The sequence below is a fragment of the Zonotrichia leucophrys genome, chromosome 3 (assembly GCF_028769735.1).
Source record: "Zonotrichia leucophrys gambelii isolate GWCS_2022_RI chromosome 3, RI_Zleu_2.0, whole genome shotgun sequence".
Taxonomy (NCBI): domain Eukaryota; kingdom Metazoa; phylum Chordata; class Aves; order Passeriformes; family Passerellidae; genus Zonotrichia; species Zonotrichia leucophrys.
In genome coordinates, this window is record NC_088172.1 from 21,197,774 (window position 1) to 21,213,705 (window position 15,932).

General features: G+C 35.2%; 1 protein-coding gene across 2 annotated transcripts in view; it reads left to right on the top strand.

The window, feature by feature from the left end:
• CSMD1 (CUB and Sushi multiple domains 1) overlaps positions 1–15,932 on the top strand; it is a 1,074,724-nt gene that overhangs the window by 817,165 nt on the left and 241,627 nt on the right. For both annotated transcript variants that reach the window (XM_064707609.1, XM_064707608.1), the window contains exons 16-18: positions 2,463–2,601; positions 6,777–6,964; positions 14,878–15,066. In XM_064707609.1, coding sequence (XP_064563679.1) covers positions 2,463–2,601; positions 6,777–6,964; positions 14,878–15,066 — 516 coding nt within the window. The remainder of the gene's footprint in view (positions 1–2,462; positions 2,602–6,776; positions 6,965–14,877; positions 15,067–15,932) is intronic.

Sequence of the window (15,932 nt, forward strand, 5' to 3'; positions counted from 1 at the left end):
TAAGATACATTTACCTGACCTTGAAAGTGTTCCTCTGTTATGCTGTGCCATAGCCTTTAGTAAAACATAACATCCCAAGGCCCTGTGCCATGACAGCTTAAATTTTTAAGGCACTCATGTTTTCCTAAATTTGTTCTGTCATTTCTGCTGTTGTTTAATCCTGTTCCAAAGTCCTTTAATTTTACTCTGAAAAATGCCTCTGTATAGCCCTGTCATTTTCACCCTCTTGCAATACTCTTTTTTTTTTTTAACTTTTTATGGAGGAGGATCAGGTTAGAGAACGTTCAAACAAATTTGACATAGAGGAATGGGTCTGATGGGATGCAGCCAAGATTTTTGAATAAGCCATCCGATGACATCACAAGGTCACTCAATATCTTGGGAAGCTGGTTTAAAACAGGTAGATCCCTGAGGAGTGGAAGAAAGCAAACTCCAGTCTTGGAGAATGGAAAGAGAGAAGATCTGAATAGCTACAGGTCTTATCTCTATCACTGGGAAAGGTGATGCAATATTCCTTGAAACCATTTCCGAACCATGTGCTGTGGTTTAAACCCTGTTGGAAATAAAGCCACAGGCAGCTGCTCTTTCTCCCTCCACCCCCTCCTGTGGGAGTGAGACAAAAGGCAGATATTCTGAGCTGAGATAGGGAAGCAGCAATGAGATAAGCTAGTAAGAACAACAATATTATTAACAAAAGTGTAGGAGAGGGCGATTTGCATACAAAAAAGTGCTCACCCACTGCCTGACTGACCAACACACCCAACCAGTCTCCAAGTGTGGGTGGCCACCAAGACAAAGATAAAATGCCCCCCAGATCCACCTGCTCAAGTTTTTCCTCCACCCCATGTCATATTCACATTCTCTTCTTCTTGCAAGTGAAGTTCCTCCTGACTTCTGAGCCACAGAGATGGTGTGAGTGTATGGAATAACCACCCAGGTTTGCCCACATAGCTCCAAACTCTGCCCCCTCAAGGCTACTGAGAGAACATTAACTCTGTCCAAGCCAAAACTAGGACAAAATGAAGAAAACTATGGTGACTGGGAGTAATCAACATGGATTTATGAAGAGGAAGATCATGCCTGACCAACCTAATAGCCTTCTGCGTTAGGATGAACTGTCTGATGGATGAGGGGAGAGTAATGGATATTCAGTTTTAGTAACGTGTTTGGCACTGTGTCATGCAAAATTCTCAATGACAAACTGAGGAAGTAGGGACTAGAGAAGTGAACAGTGAAGTGGACTGGAAATGGACTGAACTATTTGGCTCATAGAATTGTAGCCAGTGTCACAACTGGAGGTTAATTGATAGAGGTGTAGCCCAGGGGTCTATCCCCTATCCAATACTGTTTAAAACCTTTAGTACTGAACCGAATGCTAAGGCAGAATGTACTCTGAGCAAGTCTGAAGATGAGGTAAAACTGGGGGACTGGCTAGTGTTCCAGATGTTTGTGCTGCTGTTTAGAGGGATGAGAGAGGCAGGAGAAATGGGCTGAAAATAAATGACAGATCTTTCCCATCTATTCAGCATTGGTGAGGCTGTGTTGGGAGCACTGTGTGCACTCATGGGATCCACAGTACAAGAGAAATGTGGACATAACTGCAGTGAGTCCTGTGAAGGGTCACACAGATAAGTAAGGACTTGGACCATCTGTCATACAAGAAGAGGTTGAAAGAACTGTGCTTGTCTTGACTAGAAAAGACTCAGGACTCAAGAGGGATATTGTCTATGTGTACAGTAACTGATAGGATGGTTTAAAGAAGACTAGACTAATGCTAGACTCTCCTCAGTGGTGCAAAATGACCTGACAAGAGGCAATTAACAGAAACTGAAATACATGGATTTCGGTTTAAAGATAAGAAAATCCTTGCACTGTGAGAGTGATCGAACATGTCCAGAAGGTGTGGGGAGTGTCCGACTTTGGAGGGAAGGCATGATCCTGACTGGGCATGGTTCTTTGCAGTCTGTTGTTTCGAGCAGGAAATGGACTAGATGATTTCCAGACATTCCCTTCAACTTAAACCATTCTATGATCCAATGGAATATTTACAACTGCCAGTTCCACTGAGCTCAGTGATTGCTCAAAAAGGTGGCACAGAACAGTGGTAATAATTACTTAGAACAAATTGTCTGATGTTTCCATGTCAATGTGGAATCATACTGGATTTAAATGTGATGAGACAGTATCACTTTTTAATATGATACTGTGCTTTTCAACAGAAGGAAGGCTGGCAGATCCAAGTGCCATGCTCTGTGTGTTGAAATATATAACAAGAGAATGATAAGACACATTGCAGGCCTTATGAGTCTGATGAAATCAAAGTGCTTTGTTAAAATATTAAAACTAGATAAAACATATTTATATGCATTTTAGTTTCATTTTTTCAATTTCTTTGAATATAATATATTAGAAATAATTTGTATGTTATAAATATATGTATATTTGTTTTTTTTTTCTTTCAGCACCATGTGGTGGACATTTGACAGCATCAAGTGGTGTTATCTTGCCACCAGGTTGGCCAGGATATTACAAGGACTCACTTAATTGTGAATGGGTGATTGAAGCAAGACCAGGAAATTCCATTAAGATCACTTTTGACAAGTGAGTATCATAAAGGTAAACAAGTAAGGTCTGAGCATACACACTTGCTTTAGTATTGAAGAATAAGTATATATGTTAAGAACTCAAACCATAAAAAGGAACCTCATAGCAACAGTCACAATACTACTCCTACAAGTAGGCAATTAAATGTGTTTTTCTATATGTGTTGTTTGCTTCCATTGTACTCAGCAGGAAGCTCCAGAAATTTAGGATGCTGACTTTTTTTCCCTCATTAAAGACTTCATAGTATTTATAGGCTTATATTTATTTGCAATCTTTTTTTTAATTAATGTTCAGAAGCCTGAGGTTTTCAGAGATGTCTTCTTAAATGGAAGTATAAGTTTAAGTCATAAGACGGAGCATTTAAATTTTATAAGAAGAAATGAATTGCCTGAAGTTGAATGCACATGAGTGCAGTGTGATGCCAATATTTCTGAGAAAATAATGAGAAACATAGGCTTCTGTGACATGTGGTGCAGTTTAAGAACTCAATTTGCTGAATTTTAGACAGATGCACACACATTTTCCATTGCAGAATTCTGGAGTTTTGTAGACAAATTGAACTGAAATGACATTAAACAAGAACTTGGAGTTTATAAAATGGAGAATTCTGATCACATATCATTTTTGAAGTACAGCAGATACACAATTAATCTACTTCAACATTATCTTAGCATTAATAGCACATGGATTCTGTTGCTGCTCCCTAATTGTTTTATTGCAAAGCAGTATTAATATTCTGCATTTTGGTTTTGGTAGACAAAGAAAAAACTTTTCATATTTTCTTTGGAGCTTTATGGAGCTTTTCTGGAAGGTTTACAAAATTGTCTAACTATACTGCATCACATTATAATTTTTATTAAAAGTGTTATGCTTGTTAATATTAGTAAAACCTTGCTTTTGCAATAAAATTATTTTCTTTTGTCAACAAGGTATTGTTTAAAAATTCCATGTAAAACCTTTTTTATTGCTTACAAGAAAAACTGACTTTGCCGTCTGATATAGCAAGTTGCAAATCAATAATTGATATTGTCAATTAATCAACAAATAAAATATTTTTGTCAAGTATATGGCCTAATTTTGGGAAAATGGAACCCTTTTATACTTCAATATATGACTTGGCTTCGAAGACATACCTAAAAGAAAGAAGCTTTGTACAGATGTGATATTAATAATGTAAATTATCTCACTCTTGAGCTAATGAAGCTTTAATGTTTCTAGACAAACGTGCCTTTTCAGAGTCCTTAGAAACTTTCCAGAAGTAGCAGCAAGTGACTTCATGACCCTTGATTATATTACATTGAAAAATTTTGCATTTCAAATTGCGCTTAATGCCTGGAACTGTAACAGAAAAATAAAATCTAATTGAATCAAGTCATGAGGAAAGGGGTAGAAGAATAGTGGCTGACCTGAAGATCTTTGGTACTTTGAATATTGTTAAAAAATAGTTTGATAATTTATACAGCTAACCTTTGTATCCATAACCAACCTAACTGTATGAAGAATAGTATAACACAACATCCTTTAAGTATTTTTAAAACTATGTAAGTACATTTGGAGGACATCCTACCTCTTACTAATATGAGCAAGCTAATAAACATTAAAATAAACTAAAACCCAAAAATGTAACCATTAATTAGATACTTTCAGTAGTTTCCAATAACAAATTGTCTTGATTTATCACTTTTGGGAAAGTGCAAAGACTAAAAATAAAAACCAGGAACAAAACCAGACCAATTCAAAAGACAATTCATTCCCTTAAACCCCCAAAATCTGATAAGTGAATTATAAAGTCACATTTGAGTTTGACATGAGCAGGAATCCACTGGGAATAAAGATCATTGTCAGAGTAGCACTTGCTGTTAAGAGTTATTTTCTGGTTTCTGTCTCCAGCAAGGATTTGCCATCCATTGTTGTCATACTGCCCTGCTAAGAAAACTGCAATTGCTGGCTGAGAGCACTTTATTCCTAATTAGTTTGCCTCACAAACATAACTGTCAAAATAATTGAACTGTTCAATTACTAATCTTGAGTCTATTCATTATGAGTACAAATAAAGTATTTAAAGCAGCCTAGTTGTATCTGTCTGTTTTCATCATTCTGCTGCGGGATAAATCAATGTATAATCTCTGAAATTACAGAAGAGTACTGAAAAACTGTCAAGTACTTTAGTGATGCCCTCTGTAACAGTCTATTTGGGTAAATTAAGTACTCAGTGAGCCTTTCCAGGAACAAAATCTGATGTGTTTATGCCGCTAAATTGTTGAAATAGTGTCCAACATGCTTCTTGAGTTTGTCAACTAGCATTCTCCCAAATAATTATCAAACAGAGCCAGGAGTTACTGTGGGCAAGCAACCATTCATAATAGGAAATTTGAATAGTATCTCCTTCTTTGAGAGTCTAAAGGATATATTTAATAGTCTGGATGTGGGCCATTCCATTCTAGCTGATTTCATTGCCAGAAATGGGTCCTGAAAATACTTAATGTATTAGCAAACCTGCAAGCCCTGTATTCCACTGTCAGAGTGGATAGATAGCAGTAAAGCAATCATCTGGATTTTATCCAGCTTATCCAAATAAAGTACCATAAATCTAGAGTTTTCTGTGTGAAGAGGGAAGAATGATTCAAAGTGCCTAAGTCAGTTTCCAAGCAGTCATTAGCTCTGATAGCAAAGCAAAAGCTTTCTGACTTATGGCTGTGCTTTTGTTTTCAGGGAACCATGAGAGAACAACTAGAAAGAGTATTAAATACTGGCTAAAACTGAGCTTTTTCTTACTTTTATTGATGTGTCTGTAAGAATATTTTTACAAGAGCAATGCTATTTATTCTGGAAAATGTAATGGGATGGGAGCTTGGTCATTCTGTCATCATTTCTCAATGAAGTATAAAGTTTATTTGCACTTCGAAGGAATATCACATGTATTTCTCCTTTCTCAAGTGTTCAATATTTCGCACTTTTCTTAAATTACAAGAATACACTCTCTTATCTCTAGACCACTACATGTGCCCCATATTGGCAAGACAGCTAAGGGTGTTCACTTTGAAAATGTATTGTATTGTGTAGGGATTTCTGCTGCTCTCAGAAGTTGAACTAACAAGACTTATGGGAATAGAAGAGAAAAAACTCACAGCATATGCATTGCTGAAAGATGAAAATAAGAATATTGGGTTTGCATGCAAATATATTTAGAGCAGTGTAAATATCTGTATAATAGCACAAACTTCATTGACAGGAAAATTTATGTGTGCATGGTTTAGATGCTACACCATATCAGAATCTAATATAACCACAAACTATATTGAAAGACATCTGATGTAAAAAATGCCAGTTCAAGTTCATCTCAAAAAAAAGCAGGTTTGTGCTGTTCAATTTAAGAACAAGTAGTAGATGACATAGAGATCCATTATGAACTCGAGAAATGTGATGTGGTTTAATGATCGGCAGACACATTGACTCTGCTGTTGATTTTAAAGTTATTTTTTCTTGTAAATCAACCTCATTAGTCTCCTTACTTTCCATTCTAGTCTATGTTACCTGTTGGGGTTTTTTTTGACACTAAAGAAGTCATGCTTATTATAACAGTAACAAATTTCAAAATAAAGGCTTGATTTAAATCTAGCAATTTTTACTGCTTTATTTCATAGGACAAAAACAATTACCTAAAAGTGAAGTAACAAGCTATGTTAGAATAGGAGCTTTGGATTAAAAAAAAATCAACACTTGATGATCTATAAAACAGCTTTTGCCAAATAGCAAATATCAGATAATGAAATTATTGAGATGAAATAATGAAGTGTTATTTAAGATGTTCCTAGAGTGTTCAAATATTTCTTAACCTGAGGGCAAAATATTTCTTGGATCTTCATACTGAAATTCTGTTTGAGACAATTTGCTTTTTTGTATCCACTAAATGTCTTTCTGAATGCCAGTCATATGGCTGATCTGAAGTATACTGAATGCCTTAAATTTTTTTTTATGATACTGCAAAAAAATCAAGGAAAATGATTCATTAAACCCTCTTTAATTTTATTCTTGGTAGTACAAGGATGGATTTGTAGCTATTAATTTTTTTATGTATGGTATTCTTGGTCAGTTACAAGTGGGTTGCATTTCTATGGAAGAAAATAACACCACTTGTCCATCCACTAGCTGACTTGCGTATTCTTTTTCAGATTCCAGACTGAAGTTAATTATGACACTTTGGAAGTCAGAGATGGGCCAGCAAATTCATCACCATTAATTGGAGAATACCATGGAACACAAGCCCCCCAGTTCCTTATTAGTACTGGAAATTATATGTATCTGCTGTTCACTACGGACAACAGTCGTTCCAGTGTTGGTTTCCTAATTCACTATGAGAGTAAGTCTGGTATTTCTCAAATAGTTTTATTTAATCTTAAAAATATTTCTTTAATTAGAGAGTGAGCAAACAAATGGGAACAAATAAAATTCAGTAGTTATATTTGTGTAAGAACAAATTATGTTTACTCTATGTTGTAGTGACAGATAATTCTGGAAGTATTCATTTTGGAAATTTTTTCTTCATGAGTTCTTTTATGAGAAGAGTCAGAGTTATTCAGAGTCCTTACAGACCTAGCTGTTTAATCAAATGCAAAATTTTAGAAGCTTTCCCTTCTGGGTAAACATATATTATTTGGCTGTCCCCTATCTTCTCTCTTTCTTTCTCTTTTCCTCTTTCTCTGTTTTATGCAAATAAATTAATAATAATATCTCCATGCATACTAAAGAATCATCATAATAGCATTTTTTTTCAATTAACTGCATAAAATGACATATATTAAATGGTCTGAAGTCACACTAGTCGTTATATGATAGTACAACCATTCACTTAATTATTTACTGAAGAGAGCTTATGTGTTTAGTGCAGTTGTACCAACCTAGTAGCATCACTTTTATCAGTTGTTTGTATTTGGAAACTAATCTGATTGCTGTACATTTGCTGTAATATTGAATCTGGAATAGTGACCAGATATATTTTATATCTGGCATCAAGGCTTGTCCAAATATTATAAAAAAGTTGCACAGTGAAACCTTGCTGAACACTTCACACCCATGTCAGTGCATTTGCTCCACAAGACTTAAGTTAATCTCAGCCTCACTGTTCATATTGTCTTTTTTCCCACATTGGATTTCACACATTTGGAGCTAAAATTGCCTCCATTTTGCCTTGTGTTCTATATGTTCATGTAACACAGCTGAAATTTTCTGCAGAGTCTATCTTATTGAGCTAGCATCAGGAGCTTCTGCAGCATTTCTGTGACCCTTTACTGTATACTGGCAATTGTGTACATCACAGAGTGAGGAGCATCACAATAACTAGTAACATGGGGATACTAAGCAGATAAAGTCAGTGTTTTCCAGGAGAAAAACCAGGTGTAAAGAACTAATTGAAGCATTGGGTAATCTGCCAGGAACACAGGAGACTAAAATCGTATTTTGATTTTGTTTGTAGGTATAACTATAGAAGTTGCTCATTTTAAAGATATCACAACAGAACTTCTATTTGTTTCACATTTCTTACATTTGTAGAAGGCAAGGTAGTCAATTTTGAATTTTAAGAAAAGTTTCTGGATATTTTCTTTGGAAGTTCAAATACCTTATTTGAAAGTATCTTAAAAATCTTCCAGTTATAGTCATAACTTTGATGATAAAGTAAATCACTGCACTGTGAAGCAGAAGGGTCTTAACCTGTTTAAAATAAAAGGTTCACCATAAGCTAAACTGAGTTGAACCTGAGATATCACTCTATTTTAGCTTAATACATACTATTAAGCTAAAATATGACTGTAATATAGCTTTAATGAATATGTAACCCATTAAAGGTACTGTGAAGGATGTAAAGATAATTTGTTCATTCCTCTCCTTAAATTTCTGTCATTCAGCCTTTTGATGACACTTCAGAATAGCTAATGCAAGACAGTGTAGATTAAGTCTTATGCATCTAAGCAAATATAATGAAGTACCTAAAATATTTCTTAAGTAAAACTACTGATAAAATATTGTTTTTAAAGTGATTAATCTTTTAGCAAGTGTGCTTCATACCTCAATTACATTTTCCCGATCTGTCAGCTTCCTTAGTTTTGTGTTTTGAGTAGGGTTTGTTTAGTTGGTTGGTTGGTTGGTTTTTTGATTGTTTGCTTTTGTCAGGAGTTTTTTGTTCCTCATTCTGTAAAGTAGATTGTGCAATCTTAGTGTTTTTCTTAATTGAGAACAGATAGAAATACTTTACCTGCAGATTCCTGTAATGTAAATTGCTCCTTTGTTTATTAAAGTATATCTGAATTTTTTTCTTTCCTCATGTAAGAGAACATGATACTTTGCAAAGCAAATTGATCAATTAATTCTTCAATTCAAAAGGTTTACTTAAAATTCTGTGCTTTTTGTGGACCAATATTTCCTTCTATCTTAAAATTTATCTGAAAAATAGATCATATTTTAATCATGTATTGAGACAGTCAAATTACATTCTACATCTATATATATTTGATAATTACAAATCTCTTACACAGTCAGCAAAATTGTTTAAAAATCAAAGATTACTCATCTTAGTAAAAAAATTCCTTGTTGAGGAATTGAAAAAATCTACAAAAATTGAAAAAACCCCAAAATCAATATTGTGATTTTAGTAGTGAAAATTGTCAGACCTTAAAAAATAGACATAATCCATTATTCATAATGGATAAAATGAGGTATTTGTTTAGATTAGGTTTCAGAAAATAACTTTTTTTGCTCAGAAATATGCAATCTTCAGGGGTTTGACAAAGTGTTGAAACCAGTCAGATGGCCCACAATCAATTTTAGCTGTGATAACATAGCATCAAAATACTTAACACTTTTTTACTTGATTAAAAAGATAATTCTTTGAATAGTCTGGATATGAGGAAAGGATTCATACAATTTTATGAGGCAGGATACAGTCAATGGAAAAAGATTTGAAATGTTGGGGAACATTTTTTTTTTCAGCAGTCTGTTTTACTATGTCTAAGAATCCATACAGAGGCTAAATAGGAAAGGAAGATTTTGGGGAAGTGACCATAAAATAATAGAGTTTATGACTGGTAAGAAGTGAAGGAATGAAGCAACATGGTGAATAAATTAATGGTTTTCAAAAATTGAAACCACCAAATTTGTAGACATTCACTCAAGGTGAATGTCCTTGAGTCCTTACAAATGAATTCCTAAAGTCATTTATAAAAGAAATTGATGAAAAGTACAGGAGAAAACTATTATTCATTTTTTGGTGGTTTTGGCTTGGTTCAGTTTGGTTTTGTTTGTTTTGTTATGGCTTTCCCTTGTTGTGTTTCATTTTGGTTTTTGTGTTTGTTTCGTTTCTTTTTTTAAATTTTGTTTTTAATTTAGAGAAAGGTTTCTGTAGCTATTTAAAAATCTCTTTTAATGATGTAATTATAGAGTTAATAATGTAGATACTAGATATATTCAAATATTGCTATAGATAGCAATCAGAGAATTACACAGATCTCTTAGGATAAACTGCATATTTAATTCCAAGCCTAAGAAACAGAAAGACTGTAACAAAAATATCTACAAATATATTCAAATAAGGGGAAAAAAATTACTCAAAAAAAGCTTCACCAAAAATCAGCTGTCACAGGCAAGACTAAATGTTTTGTTCCTGTTTTGAAGCTTTTACAGAAAACAAATAATTTTTACCATATACTTAACATAATTAAGTGAACATTTTCAAGGTAAGAGTACAGCATCTCTAGAGAGAGTACTACACAATATTGAAATATTTAAATATGTTTTATTCATCAGAGACTGTTGAAATTCCCTGTGGTATACTGAGAGGCAAAGTGGAAGGACCGCTCCACTGAAAATTATATCTGAAAATTCAAATCTGTCAGGAAGTTTAAAAGAAATTCAGAAAGGCACACACTTTTCCAAGCAAGGATGGAGAGGAAAAAAAAAAAGAAGATATTTGGACCAGAAGGATCAAGGACATTAGTTTTATCTTTGCTCTTGAAAGATACTAGTTTAAAGCTGATAAACATAATGATAAGAAATAAATTACTTGTATTTGATAAAACAGATTATGTCAAACCAACTTAATTTCTTTCTTGACAGGTTCACTGCTTTAGTAGATTTGGAAATGGAAAGGGGAGGAAATAGTTCCGTGCTGCCATTCATAAGGCTCTTAGAAGTCTTTCAGAGAAGAACATAGACATTTAATGTGGATGCAATTATTGCAGTACAATAAATGTACAATGAGGTACAATAGGCACTGGAAAAATTTTCTCAGAAATTATGTGGAATCTCCATCCTTGGAGACACTAAAAATACATACAGGAATGGATCTACCTGTGCAACCAGCTTTAGGTGACCTTGCTTGAGCAGGGGAGTTGCACTACATGACCCCAGAGGTTCCTTCCAGCCTAAATTGTTATGTGATTTCTATGGTGCTGTGAAAAAAAAAATTTTGATGACTGTATAAGAACAGTTACAATTTGAGGATGATTCCAATCTACAATTATATTAAGCACTATGATTGAGAAGGTTGGAATTCAAAACAAGCTAGATGAACTGAAGTAAGAGTGTAAAACAAAAGCAATTTGATTCTGCAAAGAAACATGCTAAGCCTAAATGGGGAAGGAGAAGTAACATGCACAAATACAAAATAGAAATACAATAAAAAAAGATTTGGATATCACTCAGAACCTACATAATCTAGAGAAAAATGTAGTCGTATTGCAAAAAGTTGAATCTTCTAGACATTGTATTTAACCATCTAAAAAGCCAAAAGACAATTTCCGAGAATAAAATTGTTTTTGTTTTCTCTAGGATTTGTTCAAGAATCATTTCACTTCATTTGATGACCAGGGAGACTATTGTGTCCAGTTTGTGACACAGTTTAAAAAGACTAGAATATTGCTAACATGGAAAATATGACACATAAAGAGTCATTGAAAGGTTTGTGGTTTTTTAGAAGAAGCATGACTTGGCAGGCAGGGGGTAAAGCCTGATAATGGTGTCATGGTCCCAGGTAGCTCATAATTGCAGCCTGTCCTAGAGTTTGATCTACTGCCTGTGCTCCTTCTCAATCAACTCTTTACAATTATTTTCCAACTACATTTATCACTGTTGTGCCAGAATTGTGCCATATTTCTCGTATCAAAGAATTACCCAGTATTTAATTTTAGGTTATCTCCTATTAAGAAAAACAATCAAATCTTCAGGCAAAGAAGCAAAGAAAAAAATATTTATTTTCAGCTATGTTCATGATTGCTGAAACTTACATACTGAATATTTTTCCCTGGGAATGAAACTATTTTGCCTGAGCTGATTTTATATATTTAACACTACTACTTCAGTCAGGAAATTGGAAGCTGATAAATTTTCTATAGGTTTTGGTCTTGCAAAAATGTGAAACAATGGAGTCAATGTAAATTTGAATTATCATTTCAAAAATAACCTGATGAGCTTACCTGTTGTGTGTGATTCAGAATGCCAAAGCAGCTGATGTGTTCAGACAGGGGTGGTAGGCTGCCCTAAGAGGAAGGAATTTTAAGAGTGCTGCTGGGGACCTCCACCTACACTAACATATTTCAAAATATGAGGCATGTTTTATCTGAAAAAACCTAATGTGCATCAAAGTTAAAATTTCATCTAGATGAAATTAAGGGCACTTATAATGCAGAATGTTATAGACTTAAATGGTTTCTTTGAGCCTTTATTAAGCAGTTTTATCCATGTGAAGCAAATCTAAAAATGCACTGTTAGCTAACGCAGTATATTTACATTAAGAATACGCAGTCAAGTCTAGAGGAACTTATTAATCTAGAATTTAAGTATGTCAGGGTTACCTCATGAAAACTGGATCATAAGCTTTCAAATCTGAATTCTAAGTGAGATATAAAAAGAGCTGGAAGGTACAGAGAATATTTTTCTGTGAAAGCTAGAGTCATTCTTTATGATTTTTTTATTTGTAGTCCTGATTCCAACACTCATATAGTTCTGAACCCTTCACTTTATGCCCTGATAAATCAATTTTTTTCCTTAGTTTTGAACTCCTCCTACTTTGTTTCTAAGGCTGTATGATAGTCCTGGATAAACAGGGCAAGGTAGGAGCAGTAAACTGAGTACAGCTTCCACAGAAAGAGTTAGAGGTGCACAAGCAGCTTAGAGGACCATCACCTTCTTCACCCTTTAGAGGGCTAAGAAACTAGGAAATGCCTGTGAAGAAGGCAGTTGTGGTGGAGTAACCTTGCTAGATCCCAGGTTCCCAAATCTTAGAAACACCTTGCCCCTACCCCTCTGTTCTTCTTTGGCTGAACTCCACTATCAGTTTTATCTACCTCCTCCTGCTGAGAGGTGCAGGGGGACAGGGCATGAAGTGATCAGTTTATCATACATTATCGTTGCTGCCCCTTCCTCCTCGGTGGAAGATCCCTCAGACTCTACTTCTCCTCCAGCATTGGGTTTCTCACCCAGGAGACAGCCTTCCATCAATAGTTAAAATTTGAATTCTTCCCGTTATCTAGAGCTCATAATGAATGGCTCTGGCATGGGGTGCAATCTTTCAGGAACAGAGTGTTCCAGTGTAGGTCTCCCACAGCGTCACAAATCCTGCCAGCAAAGCTGTTCCAGAATGGGCTCCTGTCTCCACCAGGCCACCGATCCTGCCAGGACTCTGTTCCATTGTGGACTTCCCATAAGATCACAGCTCCTTTGAGCGTCCATCTACTCCAGGGTGGAGTCCTGCACAGACTGCAGGGGGATCTCTGATCCACTGTGAACCTTCATAGGCTGCAGTTGGACAGCTGCTTCACCATGATCCCCAGCACGGGCTGCAGGGGCTTCCAAACCTTGAGCACCTCCTCCCTCTTCTTCTTCATTGACCTTATTCTCTCAGAATTCATGCTCTCACATTCTCACTCTTCTCTATGGCTGCTGTTTTACTGCAGGAACTTTTTTGTCCTTCTTAACTATGTTATCCCAGAGGCTCTGCCACCATCCCTGAGGTGCTCAGCCTTTGCCAGCAGCAGGCCCATCCTGATGCCAGATGCCATTGGTTCTGTTGGACATGTGGGAAGTTCATGGCAGCTCCTAACAGAAACCACTCCTGTAGCCACCCCTGTCTGCTAACTAAGACCTGTCCATACAAGCCCAGGGGTGAGGGTGAAGGGGTATTTTATTTTGATTTTGTTTCTCACCATTCTAGACTATTTTTAATTTGCAATAAATTAAATAATTTCTTCTCAAATTGAGTCTGGTTTGACTGTGATGGTAATTATTAAGTGATCTGCTTGTCTTTGTCTCAGCCCTTGAATTTCTTAATGTTGTTTTTCTACCTTGTTCTCTCCCCCTGTACTGTTGAAGGGGATAATGAGAGGGCAGCTGAGTGGGGGACTGGCAGCCAGACAAGGTCAATTCACCACACATAGTAACAGAAAATAAAAGAAATTCCTGTCATCCCAATAGTGCGTCTCTATTTGTTTCCCTCATGTGCCTACGTTATTGTTCATTATATTATTAAATTCCACAATCATTTGCTGTCACTAGAAGCACAATGTATAATGTTCAGTTAATGAGCCTTCATTTGATAATTTTAGGGATTTTTCTTCAGCGGATAGCTCCAGGTTTGTTCACCAAAAACTATTTAATGTCTCTAGAAGACATAATTATCAGAGACTCTTTCTGTCAGATAAGAGTTATAAAATTGTAAAAGCTATATTATTTGTCTTTCTTTTTTTTTTTTCATACATAGGAAAATATCTGTAAGAATTCAGCAGTTTGTGATATCTTCAATTACAGTTTTTTGACAGTGTTTCTTGTTGTACCAAATGATCATAACTATACAGAGGAAAATTGAGTTGTCCTGCAGTATCAGAAACTGAATAGATGAAATAATCAAATATGACTTTTATACTTGCAAAATCTTTATTCCTACTTTAAACTGTAGTACCTTCCTATAGTTTCAGATGTCCAGTAATTTTATTGTTTTGGTGTTTTTAATTGATTGACAAAATACCTTGAAGTGCAAGTCTTCTTCTATTTCATTTGGACTTTCCTATTCTATGAAACTTAAAATGGGAAAACCATTCTGTATGTCAGACAACAGCTAGAAAGAAGGTTATATATCCCATATTGGTTCTCAGGCAATGCTAACTAGGATTTTTGGAGGCTCTTTCTTTCTCCTGTCTTTCTTGTTTTGTATTTTGTTTGGGTCTTTTTTTTTCTCTTTACTATCTGAATTAAAGGTGAAAAAACCAAAATTAAATCTGTGTGTTTCAGGTGTTACTCTGGAATCAGATTCCTGCCTTGACCCAGGAATTCCTGTGAATGGCCATCGCCATGGTAACAACTTTAATATCCGCTCCACAGTAACCTTCAGCTGTGATCCAGGATATACACTGAGTGATGAAGAACCACTCATATGTGAAAGAAACCATCAGTGGAATCATGCATTACCCAGCTGTGATGGTAAGGGTCAAGCTCTTCAGATAGCAGGTCTAAAGTCCACAAAAGTTAATCTATTATTTTGCAGAACTAATTAAGCTTGTCATTGCTGCTACCTCCCTTTAATTTCAGTAAGAAACACACTTTTAAAAAATTATTTTGTTGTTATTAAAAGCCACGCTTTACATCTCTGTATCAGTTTTTAGTGAAATACTAAAAAAAACCCAGGTACATATTCACAAATAGAAAAATTCAGATTCTTGGAAGGTTCCGTTATTCAACTGTGAATCAAAATGGTGCCATACAACTAATACTTTCAACACAAAGCCAATAAAATTAATTTATATTTTAGACTCTTAATACTGCATGCCAAAATGATTGTTTAAAATTTAGGATGCTTAGTACTAAAGCAGATAAACCATGATCAGCCAATGTAATTAATTTTCTTAACATATTTTTCCTTTGAAACTTTGGTTAGTTTAATAATTGTTTTGTTGGATATGAAGTATGAAACTGTGTAGAGCTTTCATGAAACATTTTTTAAAATGTTGAATTTCTTAATGGTTTAACCACAGCCCGCAACCAAGCCTCACATTGCTGCTTTCTCATTCCCACCAGCAGGATCAGGGAGAGAATCAGAAGGCAAAAAGTGATAATACTCCTGGGTTGAGATAAAAGACAGTTTAGTAAGAAAAGCAAAATCTGTGCAGACAAGCAAAGCAAACCAAGGAATTTATTCACTGGTTCCCAAGCACAGTAGGTGTTCAGTCATCTCCAGAAGAGCAGATGACAAATATCATCAATCTGAACTGCTCCATTTTCCCTTTTTCTCCCCATTTTATATACTGAGCCTGCTGCCTTATGCTGGGGGGTATTCTTTGGATTAGCTA